Source organism: Jatropha curcas, chromosome 5 (genome assembly GCF_041381405.1).
Source record: "Jatropha curcas cultivar XTBG-Jc1 chromosome 5, XTBG_Jcur_1.0, whole genome shotgun sequence".
Classification (NCBI taxonomy): Eukaryota; Viridiplantae; Streptophyta; class Magnoliopsida; order Malpighiales; family Euphorbiaceae; genus Jatropha; species Jatropha curcas.
This window is the reverse complement of record NC_143155.1, coordinates 14,289,000-14,301,427: the sequence shown is the minus strand read 5'-3', so window position 1 is coordinate 14,301,427 and position 12,428 is coordinate 14,289,000. Positions and strand designations below refer to the sequence as shown.

At 33.2% G+C, this 12,428-nt stretch overlaps 2 protein-coding genes across 3 annotated transcripts; one reads left to right on the top strand and one right to left on the bottom strand.

Annotated features, from left to right (window-relative positions):
* Positions 1-7,511: 7,511 nt before the first annotated feature.
* Positions 7,512-8,780, bottom strand: LOC149496251 (ABC transporter A family protein). The gene is made up of 2 exons (XM_089722026.1): positions 8,586-8,780; positions 7,512-7,811 (listed from the first exon to the last, which is right to left on the bottom strand). The coding sequence occupies exons 1-2, from the start codon at positions 8,706-8,708 to the stop codon at positions 7,716-7,718; spliced, it is 219 nt and encodes a 72-aa protein (XP_089578152.1). The 5' UTR covers positions 8,709-8,780; the 3' UTR covers positions 7,512-7,715.
* A 130-nt stretch (positions 8,781-8,910) lies between these two features.
* Positions 8,911-11,770, top strand: LOC149496250 (GRF1-interacting factor 3-like). 2 transcript variants are annotated; one of them, XM_089722024.1, is made up of 4 exons: positions 8,911-9,180; positions 10,035-10,111; positions 11,299-11,383; positions 11,449-11,770. In XM_089722024.1, exons 1-4 carry the CDS (start codon positions 9,082-9,084, stop codon positions 11,650-11,652), a joined length of 465 nt encoding a protein of 154 aa, XP_089578150.1. In that variant the 5' UTR covers positions 8,911-9,081; the 3' UTR covers positions 11,653-11,770. The 2 variants fall into 2 exon arrangements, with proteins under 2 accessions (XP_089578150.1, XP_089578151.1); XM_089722025.1 differs by having other exon boundaries at positions 8,915-9,180; positions 11,467-11,770.
* The last annotated feature ends 658 nt before the right edge of the window (positions 11,771-12,428 follow it).

Sequence of the window (12,428 nt, the reverse complement as noted above, 5' to 3'; positions counted from 1 at the left end):
AAACCAATCAAACCGAGTTTTGGAGATCGTTACCGATCCGACTGGAGCCAACAAAGCCGATCAAACTGAGCTTTGGATGTGACCAGATGATCAAGACCTTCATTCAACCCAAGATTGAAGGCGCGTCAGTAGGCCACTTTAACATTAATCGTTTACATAATTAATGATAAAGTGGGGGGGCAAACTGTTGACGCTTGTTTTTATGCCCCCGCCTGATCCAATGATGATACGAGGATGTGGAATGAATGGGTTAATGCTACCTAGAAGTCTTTTAATCTAAGGATTTAAATTGAAAAAAAGAGAGAGATGATGTTAAGTCTTTGACTAGGTCATAGTTGCATCACGCAGCCATCTTAGACTACATGCCGTTTTTGTATTAAACGACATGTAGCTCTGATACAGCAAGTAAGCTGCGTCACGCAGCTAACGGCTGCGTAACGCAGCTATGTTCTGTGACCTTCTTATATAAATAGATCTTTTTTTCTCACATTAAAGAAAACTTTGGAAGACTTTGGATGATTTTCAAAAACCCTAAAACATACCCTGCGGCCACATTCTCCTCCAGAAACTCTTGTGAGTTGATCTGAAGGAAAATAGCCATTAGATATCAATTCTAGGTGAATTAAACCATAAAAAGAGAGAAAAAAATCAAAAGACAAAAGAAAACGAATTTGAATCCTTGGAAACAAAGCTTCTGGAGATCTTAACTATCACTTGTTAAGACATTCAATCCGTTTACAATCCTCAATCTGAGGATTAGGTAATCTCTTAACCATTCTTAGTATTTTTTTACTTATTTTTGCGGTTTTAGTAATTCAAGCTTCATTAAATTGTGTTATGTTCATATTTGGCCATTTTACGAGTTTTTCAATCACATTTAAATAAAAAAATGATCTGAATAAATCGTTTGAAAATGAGCTTGGGCCAGAACAGCCGCGTTGCGTGACGCAACTATTCTAAGCTTCCAAAATTAATTTTTCCAATAAATCTGAAAATGACCAATTATGAACATATCACAATTTAATTAAGCTTAGAATACTAAAATGTGATTTTATGTATTTGTTAGTATGAATTTTAATTTTTTCAGTTTAAAAGAAAAAGAAAATTAAATTTGTTGATTCATTAATAATTTGCATGTTTAGGATTAAATTAAAAATAAAATGTGATTTTAGATATTAAATAATAATTGTGCATGATTTTGGGTTTTTGGTTTCTGGATTTAAATTTTGAATTGGGTAGAATATATTTTTAGGTTCGGTTTGTGGCCTGACTTTAACTATAAGGCAAGAGCGGGTCTTTTATTTATTTTGATTTAACTGCTTTGGTTTGGATGATTTGGATGATTATGGATGCAATGACTGATTTTGATTGGGACGATTAATTAATTTTCCATATAAGAATTCGGTTCAATTCATTCGGGTTGGGTTTAAGTAAATAAATAATTTGGCTTTTCTAACTAAAATAAATTAGAAATTGTAGGGTTAAAAGAGGCTGGTTTTTCCCGGCGTCGGCTTCCAACGGGCCGACGTACCCAATTCCCTTACCCAGAATCGCATTGGTGCGCCTGACCAGTTTTCTAAATAATTTGGCCTTTAAAAAAATTGGGTTTAAAATGGAGTCATTTTTATAAAATAAAATTAGAAACGGTCCCATTGCCGAAATAATGGGTGGCGACTAAAAAATATTTTATAAGACCGATTTATAGGCATCGTGTCCAATAAAGTGTTTTGTCACCACTGTTCATAAATAAGATCATTTCCCATCAAAAACAAAAAAGTGGCAGCTTTTCGTGTCGCTCGGGGGCGGTGCGAAAACACTATCTGCTTAGTCACTTCCTCTTTAATCTTCTCAGCCATTTTGGTCTCAACCTTCTTCTCTTCTATTTCGCTGGCTTGGCTCCAGGATACAGAGGAATTGTGTGCTCAGCTATAGACCTACCTATCCCTGGCATGTCCTCATAACTCCAAATAGAAATCCCTAACATAAGCAATCAAATTAAATGGAAATCAATAATACAAAAAATTTTATTAAGTAAGAATCCCACTATCATTAATTAAAATAAGCATTATTTTCCATGAGAAATCATACTCCCTTTGTTCTCTTTATATAGAGAAACTTTCTAATTTGGGCGTTTCTTTTATATAGAGAACTTTATTTAAAATGGAAACTTTAGGAAGGATGCCGGATGAAAAAGACCAAGATGCCCTCATTTTAGCCTTGTAACCCGCATGCATATTATGCTCTGAACAAGGAAAGTGGTAAACAAAAGAGAAAAGTCATTTAATGCATTTAAGTTTCCAAAGTTTGACTGGATGACTACTTTTCAATGTGTATTTTTAACAGTGTGCTTGACTTTTGGATGTGTGCTCATATTTTGAATAAGTTGTACAAAGTGAAAAAACATCAGCGATAATTGTGAATTAGTTGTACCCTATTTAGGATTCCCCTTAAGTGAAAATAAAGTAGTTGTTCCCTATTTCTAGAGAGGCACCACTTATAAACCATCCTCTCAAACCTCTTCAAAACCCATTCGTTTTTCATAACCGCGGGCTTACGACCTTTCGTTGATGTCATATGCCACTCATAAATGACGTCTAGGGGCAAGAAGATCAACACTCATTCTAAAAACTAAAAAATGGCGACATAGAGAGATGAATCATCATCAAACCTAGCTCCAAGAAAAACTAAAGCTTCAAAGGGAAAAGCAACATTATCCTCATATTGAAAAGCCAAAATGAAAAAATTGCGCAATAAAGTGTCATCTTCGAAATCCCTTTCTTCCCCTGAATCCATAACACAAGTTGCCGCTACTAAGAAAGTTGTCCGCATTCAAAAAAAGGTCCCTATGCATAAAAACCCACCACACAAAAAGCAAAAATTGATTGTTGAAGAGCATGAATCAATCGAATTAGAGGAAGAAGAGCAATCTGAGACATAATCAGATGATGAAGGGAGTAGTGATGATTCTTAGAAAGGTATAAGTTTATATCTCAGTCTAGACAAGATTACTATAATCAGATAGTAATGCATGAGAAATTAATGTATGAGAAAATGTTAGATTTTTGTGAACTTAAGGGTATAGGTTTAGACCTAGGACATTAATTTGATCTTTGGATACAGAAGTATATGTCTCTTTCTGATGATGTTTACCCTAGGCTTGTTAGGATATTTTATACAAATCTTTATGTAGAAGAGGAGAAACATAAGAATAGGGTTAAGCTTAATCTGATTTCCGTGATTAATGGTATAAAAGTGAAGATTAATGAGACTGTGTTGCAAAAAATTGTTGTTGTACCTGGCAATGGTTATGATTCAATTTTCAAAGACCTTGCAAAACCCTTTAGTAGTAAACTTAGTGAATTTGAGAAAACTGAATTAGCAGAGGATTATTCTAATAATAAAGTAGTGGGAACTCGAATGAAAGCAATTCCTAAGTTGATTCATTTGATTGTGTGTTCAAATATCTTGCCTAAGTCTAGAAGTAAAGATAATGTGACAAATCATGTGATTTTGATAAAAAGTACAATTATTAAACCAAAATTCACTAAAGTTCGGCTTTGATCTATCTTTGATATATTTTGATCTATTTTATGGCACATTTTCCACCATTCAATTTTGAATGTTGCTGGGATTATTGTGAAAAATATTATGAGCAATCACAGAATTATGAGCTCGGAGAACTATAAGAGTAGGAAAATTTGCATTCACTTGCCTTATGCGAGGTTGATTTCTAAGTGCATAGTGAAATTGGTGTTGATTTGTCTACGGAAAAGGGAGACAGCATAAAGCACATAGAGAAGATAAATGCAAGGTACCTGAGTTCTTGTAACATAGTGAGAACAAAAAATAGAGGGTGGACGCTTCTCAAATATGTGTAACTTGATGATGTGATAGAGTGAGGTAGCAAGGACGAACATCGTATAGTGAAGCAAGCTTCCAATGTTCCAAGAAGGGTACTAAGGGTCTCTACAAATGCTGATAGAAAGTTGGAAGAGGTTTTCAAAAGAATGGAGACAATGAATTCTATAATGCACACTTTAATGGAAAAGGTTGATCAAAATTGTTCACATATTGAAGAACTTAAGGCATGTATTGGTGACATTAAGAATATTGTGCATTCCATGGGCCAGTTCATTGAGATTCTAGAGATACCATTACACGAGCACAACAAGGGAAATAGTGACCTGATTCTGGAAAAGCAGGGTGAGAGTAAAGGAGATGTGCATGACAAAACTGAAGATGTGCCTGCTGCACAAAATGAAAAGAACAAAAGCGCTGAAAATGATGGTGACGAGCGTGCCCATATTGAGGATCATGGTGAAGCAAAGAATGAAGTTAAGCATGACAGACCCAACCAAACACACAAGATCCATTTGCAATAAACAGGTTTGAAGATTTTGTGGTGAGATTCTTAAAGCAAGTAAGATTGTGGAAGAGACACTAGCTGACATTAATGAAGAGATGAAGAACACATCTGATGGTGAAGATAATGGATAAGAATGGTTGTTTGTTTTGTCTTAATTTATTACTCTTTCAAAGAACTTATCTTTAATTAGTCTATAATGGAAATATTATGTGTGGGTTTGGAATGATCATGTTTTAAGTTTAACTTGAATTTTGGGATGTATTTGCTATTGCACGATATTTTTAATATGTTCTTGCTTTTATTATGGCTTTCTGCGAGTAAGGATACATAATTTGCGCATTTTGGTTAATTGGCATATGATTTTTTTAAAAAATAATGTTATGCCTTGCTAAGTATATGGGTGCTAAACATAAAAATCGTGCTTGTATTAAAGCTATATGATTAATAGGAAAAAAGATAGCATATGGGCACTAAATATGAAAATTGTGGTCACATTAAAACTATACAATTATTGAAAATTAAGCATATGGGGTGTTACATATAAAAATTGTGCTCGCATTGACTGATTATACTATAAATTCAAGTTTAATGCATATGACATTGGAATTGGGCTCATTGGTTCAAAATGCGTAATAATATAAACATAAACTTGGAAGCAAAATAAATAAACTATACACATTTTAAGTTAAAGTCTTATAATTGAACAAGCTATATGGAAAAAAAGAATTACATCAAAATTGAGCTCAAAAAGTAACATTGTGCTCATTCATAGAAATATGCTTACAGGAATTAACAAAATACTACGTTTTTGTAATATAACAACTAAGTTGAATTCAGAAATGCCTGCAATTAGATGATTCGCACTAACTGCTGCCTCCTTAACATTTTGTTGCTCGTTGTAATTGTTGTTAGGAGACTCTCATTCCTTAACAAGCTATCCTTTGTCATGTGTTTTATTTTATAATGGTTCCCACCATTGCATTTCATGATATCAACCATGCAAGTCTATAGAGGAAAAAAAAAACCTTGTTCATATAAGAAGCAGAGAAAACATTGTAGGCTTTTAAAACTTCGATAACAAGTTGATAAATAGTACTTAGAGCTCTTTATGCTTAATTGAGTCAATTGCTCTAGAAAAACCAGGATCGAAAACATTTAAATGTGGACTATTTGGAGGTTGGCACAGTAAATGGATGTCTAATCCTAGTTCAGTTGCAGCTTGTGCAAATTGGTCATCACCTACTTCTATATGTGGCTTAACATTGTCCTGTTGTATGAAAATTGTAGTTGGACCATCAATATGTGGCCATTTTTCTTTGATAGAGGGCAAAGTTTATGAATGAGAACATTACAAATGACATCTTTTGTTATTAAAAGTATGGGTTTTGTTTCCATTGTACCAGCTAAACAGTTCTTGCTATTTCTTTTGGCTGGTTTACTATAAATAAATGGCCAAATACTAACCTTACCATCAAACAACACATTGAAGTTTTCATCAAATCTAGGGTGTGCAACTGTAGAAACATTATTTTGGGTATAAACCTCTTGCTTTTACATTTTCTCAAAGGCTCTTCTTCATTTTTTGCTAGATAAAATTCCTACGTTGCTTTGCACATATAGAACCACTTTTCATCAATTTGAATTATGTCATGCATGGTTTTGAAATAAGGTTGACTATTTGATGTACCTTGATTAATCATTGAGAGACAAAATTAAATTCTTGCTGTTTGGTTCTCATCTTTGAGCAGTGGCTTTACGACTAGAATGATGTCTGATGTGCCTATCTTTATCATTTTATTCATGATGCAAGAAATTTTGTTCTCCTCTTTCTATTGCCCTTAGTTTGAAAGCTTATAAATACAATTACATGTTCATGGTTTATTCCAAATTTATATAAGTGCATATTGTAAAAGTTGAGAAGATATCGAAAATATAAAAAATTTTGGCTCCACATTTCTTCATGTTTGCGTGCATAGGATCGAAGTTACCCAAGATTTTAAAAAACATCAGAAATTCAAAATTTCAAACATGGGATTTTAATTTGGAAAAGTTTGAAAATAGATTAATTAACACCATTAGCTAACAATTCCTTCTAATTTTAGCTCAAATCTCTCTATTTTCGACTGCAATTCTATAATTAATGCTGCTTTGAAAGTCTACACGCATGAGTTGTTTATCTATCAAATAAAGTACCCACTTAATGCTATTTAAAGGTAAAATAGGCATAATTTGGGAAAACTATTGAATTTAACTACCATCTTAATCCCTGTGCAAATTCAATTATCTCTATATAAAGAGATCATAGAACTAAAAATCTTTAATGGCAAAATAATAACAAATTAGTAAAACCACTATATAGTTGAAAGGCCATACATATAAAGGATTTTAAATTTAAATTTTGGAAATAGAATCCTTATAATATAAGGACTAAATAATAATTTATATTAAAGGTTAAAATTGATATTTCAAAGCTATGTAACAAAAAAATTACAGAACAGTTTAAGGAAGAGAAAACAAAACTATTATATTAATTTTTTAAAACAAAAGTCTTAATTGTTGTATTTCACTATAATAGAAAGATTAAATAATAATTCAATTTTATGTTGAACCAAACAAGCCCAGGACTAATTTTCCCAGGAATATTTCATATTTGTTAACAGACCCTAATGAGAATATTATGTATTTAGTAGACTTGCAGAAAGTCTACACATACGCTTATACCATAACAAGAAAAAATAAATAAATAAAAGAGAGCGTGAAATAACCATCTCCCAATATATAGATTTTATATTGACACAAGCCTACCTGCATTCCAGGCAACCATCAGTTTGCGCACAAATCTTTTCCCTTCTGAAGATAGAAATAACAAGTCAGACATCACTTCATTGCTTATTCCAAATGAAAGCATGACCCGGCTTCTAATGAAATTTGAAAAGATCATTTCATAGATTTCCTGCATTGGTTGTTAATATTTTCACCATCATAATTGTAGAGAAATGCATTTGCATTTCTCGAGGATATGATCCTTCAGATGCTAATGTACGCCAAACTGCTAAACAGCAGTGGCCAGGTAACTCTCAGCACACTATGTTTTGCTTCACGCTAATACTAATACCGACAGCAAACAAATTTGAAGTCCTTCAAATTTCCAACTCAATGCACATTCATTCAGATACAATCAGTAAGTATATCATTCATTCAGGAAGATTTTGCCGACTGATTGGAGTATGTCATAAAAACAGTTTTGAGTAATAATTATTCTTTAAAAAGATGAAAATCTACAAAGAAATTAATTGCACATTTAGAAAAACATGTTTGATGTGAGAACTAGTAGAGTGTGCCAAGACACCTACTCTGCTGCCTGTGCAGGTTGAGAATCTTCGGCTTGTTTCAGTGTCTCCAATGCTGAGATCCTTGTCTCCAGTGATTCATGAAGGCCTTTCACCTGAACAAAGAAGAAAAATCAGAATAAAATAGTATATCAATGTTCTTTGATGCGCATAGAAAGACCAACCATGTCTTCGCAACCACCTAAATCCTAAAGCCATAAAATGTTAGGAAGCCTTGAAGAAGGGAATTAGGGTCCTACAAATATGCTTCAAGTTTAATCAACAATAAAGCATTTTCATAATTAAAATTAGCACTATTCATGATCCTACTGTTACTTTAAAAAAAAAAATTCTAAGTTTCTGACAAAGCTAGCATCCTAACAAAAAACGGGCTTCCCTTTCTTAATCAATTACCTTACTTTCCATATTGCAAGGGAGAGATGAACCACTAAAATGCAAAAAATTTTGGGGCAATGCACAAAATTCAATCTGGATCAACAAATTTGAATTGATATGAACGATGAAGAAACAAGAGACTGACCATTTCTTTTAGGTGCTAATTTTCCATACCGATAGATCATTAACAGATTGAGCATTGAGCTACACAACTTACAAAAATTCTACAAAACGAAACTCTTTAATTTAGTTTTTCAAATCTCCAAATTCAAATCCTTCCTCCCCATCCAACAGAATCCTTACTATTCGTTCTCCAAAAGATTAAATAAATAAATCAATCCTCAAACCTAAGGATTATCAATGCCTATACATATTAAATATCAGTAGGTCAAATTTAGGGAAAAAAGCCCAGTATGATAAGCTATCATTAATTCATCAAATAGCTAGAAAAATCCACAATTCGAAAATTTTATCACAAAACCCAACGAAATTACCTGTTGAGATATGGATTCATGGGCAACCTTGTAATCCTTGTAAAGAACATAGAATCCCACAAAAGACGCCGTGGCTGCTCCTGCGAAGAATGAAGCCAATCTCACCCTGAATACGTAGCCCATCTCTCTATCGCTCTCTCTATGGGTTTGTTCTTTTCCCTTTTTTGTTATGTTCTCTTCGAATCCGAAAATGGCTTCTGCTTCAGCTTTAGCAGGGTTTAATACGACAGCGTTTGGCATTTTAAACAGAGCTTCATGTGAAACGATTTCGTTTTAGTCTTCTATCCTAGCTAATACACGACCTCGTTTGGCTTCTTTCTTTAATTCGAATTTTTTTCATAATTACACTCTCTCATATTTTTTTGGTGACACTGTCACCCTGTAGTCTATCTATCCGTATGTTTATTTCCCTTTGTTCTGGTTGTTCTCCTTCTTCTTCATAGAAGGTTAGGGTTAGGGCTTTGGGCTCTTGGGTTTTAATTAGTGAAGGTTAAGAATGCAAAAGGCACCACCACCACCACCGCCGCCACCACCACCACCACCACAACCACCACAACCACAGATGCTGAACATTACAACTGAACAGATTCAAAAGGTGATCACATTTCTCTTCTATTGTACTATGGGTTTTATTTTATACACATAAAGAAATTGTCTGTTTGATTTTTTTGTATAATGGGTTTTTGCTTTTGCATGCACTGTGGTAGGACCCCTATATTGTATTAAGGTATATTTCCTTTTTTTAAACAAATTTTTTTATTTCTTGTTATATTCTGGTTGAAATTGGGAATGCCTTTGATAAGATATATATTGAGGATTACTAAGTCTTTGTTGTTGAAAATTTAGATTGATTGTTGGCTGTGTATTTGGTTGAATAACTCTCATTACTGCCTAAAAATATAAAAACTGTTTGGACATATAATCTGCGCTATTCTGATTGCTAATAATGGAGAGGAAAATAATAAGGTTTTGTTTGATTGAACTGGAGCGCTGGATTTGGATTGGATTGTCTTGTAATGTTTTGATAGTAACATTAATTTGAGTATTGTAAAGACATAAGAAAGAGACCATAGGACTAGTAGCCCAGTGGTCAAGTTTGCCTCATATTGTAGGACTTTAATTTAACTTTGTGTTGCATGTCCTTCTACTTATGTTGATGCATTGATCTCAATTAGATTTTGTTAATAAGTTATGCACCGCTACATATTGTTATTTGCTTAATGTTTTTGATTTTTCAAAGAGGTTAAATTATAAACTTGCATTATCATGTTAGGTAAGATTCAATTCCAGAAGCTTTTTTTTGGGTACAATTTATTAATTCTTTTATTCTGAGAAGAATTTTATTTTTATGGCTTGATAAATGGTGCAATGTTTAAAATTGTCAAGAATGTAATTTACAAACCTGATTGTTTCTTTGAGTTGCTGATGTTTTGTTTATGCCTTCTGCAGTGCTTGGATGAGAATAAGCAGTTGATTATGGCTATACTGGAGAATCAAAATATGGGAAAGTTTGCTGAATGTGCCTCGTGAGTGACGAACTAACTAGAATGCTCATTTTTCTTTGTTTCCGTTATGGCACCCAATGGTATACTTCCATTTTTTATATCTGTTTCCATTATTTCATATTTCCACTTTTATATTCTTTTCATAAAAAAAGAAAATGTCTTAAGAAGTTAGCAATTATTATTTAAAATGTATTCTCATGGTTTGAATCATGACCTGGTATTTTTTTTTTTTTTTCTTGTCTTCTACTTTGTGGATGAGATACAATACCTGAATCAAATAGACCTTTCAGAAAGTGCTTTAATTACCAAGTAAACTATTTTACATGGATAAACCCATCAATCATGAGGAACTTTTATATGATAAATTGTCCATTATCAGTGCTCAACCTGTCAGGTTAGAACATATGTTCAACCTATTACTATCCTTTACTTGATTCATATGTTGAAGATATTGATTTGTTTGAGATTGAGAAGATGTTATGCTCGTTAGTGTTTTATGAGATGTCTTTAATTTAGAGTTGTATCATCACTCCTCAAGTACTGATCTTTCTTTAAATATATGTACAATTATTATGCCGAAGAGCCTTTAAGATATGATATGATGCTGAGGAGTTGTTGAGTGAAAGCACTGCATGCAAACCTAAATCATTTTGAGATTTGTCATCAAGCACAAAGCCTCTGGCACTACTCGTGTTTAAAGGTAGCATATAGTAGTTTACAAACATTGTTAATTTAGTGGCTATAGCTCTAAGCAATGTTGTCTCTAGTTACATAGTTTAGTCAAGAAAGCTATTGTTACATGGAGAATAAATTCTGCAAAACATATGGCAATAATGAACATGCTCACAAATGAAGGTTACTGATTCAATATTTTTGAGACATTAAGAATAGACTGAATTACAGAGCTGAGTTATGTAAGGAATTATTCCTTTTGCTCCTTGGTTTTTTCAGCTCCATCTGTTATTTGTATCATTTTTAAAAATTTTTCTCTTGTTTCTACTGGTAATTGAAACAGAGCATGTGTGATGAATTTTTTTTCTTTTTCACTCCAGTCTTATATTGTGCAGCATTCCAGAATTTTTTCTGATAAAAATTAATGTTTTCTGGTCTCTTTTCTGATTCTGAAAACATAAGGAATAGAAATTATGTTAATTTTTAGTATGCACCTTACATGGTACATTTAGCCTAGAATATTGCAAATGTTCCAGGTATCAAGCCCAGCTACAACAGAACCTGATGTACCTAGCTAGGATAGCTGATGCTCAACCACAAGGGACAGCAATGCCTTCTCAGGTGAGCACGCCGACTGCCCTGAAAACAGTTTTTCCTTCTTTTATGATTCTTTATGACATTACTAGGGAAAAAAAAAATCTCAGTCAACCCCTCAGTCAGCAATGCAACAAGAGCATTACATGCAACCATCTCAAGTCACAATGTCTCAGCAACCGCTATATTTCACTCCAAAACTCCCTTTCCAGTTGACTGATCAGCAGCAACAACACCTCCTTGCCCAAGGACAGATGAGAACGAGACCCAACAACAATGGAGGTACTGATCCATGAAAGTAGATGATAAACCATATAGCTAAGTCATCTTTGGCTACTGTCTTTAAGTGTTTATAGTTTTGTAGGACTTAACCTTTATTTAAGCAAAGTGAAAAGGCAGCTTCTTTTTGGGCTATGATACTAGGGGTGTTACTTTCAGTTGCTCTTGCATTGTTTAGTTTTCTCCTTCGAGCTTTGGCTCCTCTTTTGTACCCCCCCCCCCCCCCCCCCCCCAAAAAAAAAAAAAAAACCCCCCGGTGAAAAAAATAATAATAAAAAAGAGAAAAAGGAAAGAAAACAAAGGCAGCTGCTTTTTGCTTATGTGCATAACATGGAGACATCTTAGGCTGCTGCTGCTCAAGTGAGCATGAACTTGAATATGTTTACCTTCTATCCCTTGCCCATAGATTTTCTCAAACAAGGAATTTTCCATCATTAGCATCCATTATATAAATAAAAAAGCTAAACGAGTATAAAAATGAGCATATAGCGAATATAATTAATGTGTATCGCACATCATAAAAGTAGTTAAATTAAAAAGTCATATAATTAGAATTTTAGCTAATAAAATATTTTGGAACCCATCTAATTTTTTATTGATTTAAGTTCCTAAATTAATCAATATTTAGAAATAAACCTATATATAAATAGACTTGAAGAGTTTTTTTTCTTTTGAAGAAAATATAGGCTTGAAGAGTTGTGTTACTATATAATTATATTCAAAAATTAAAATTTAATAGATTTAGTTTATATACTATTTTTTTTAGGTCCGATGCTGTGGGTAACTTTTTTTT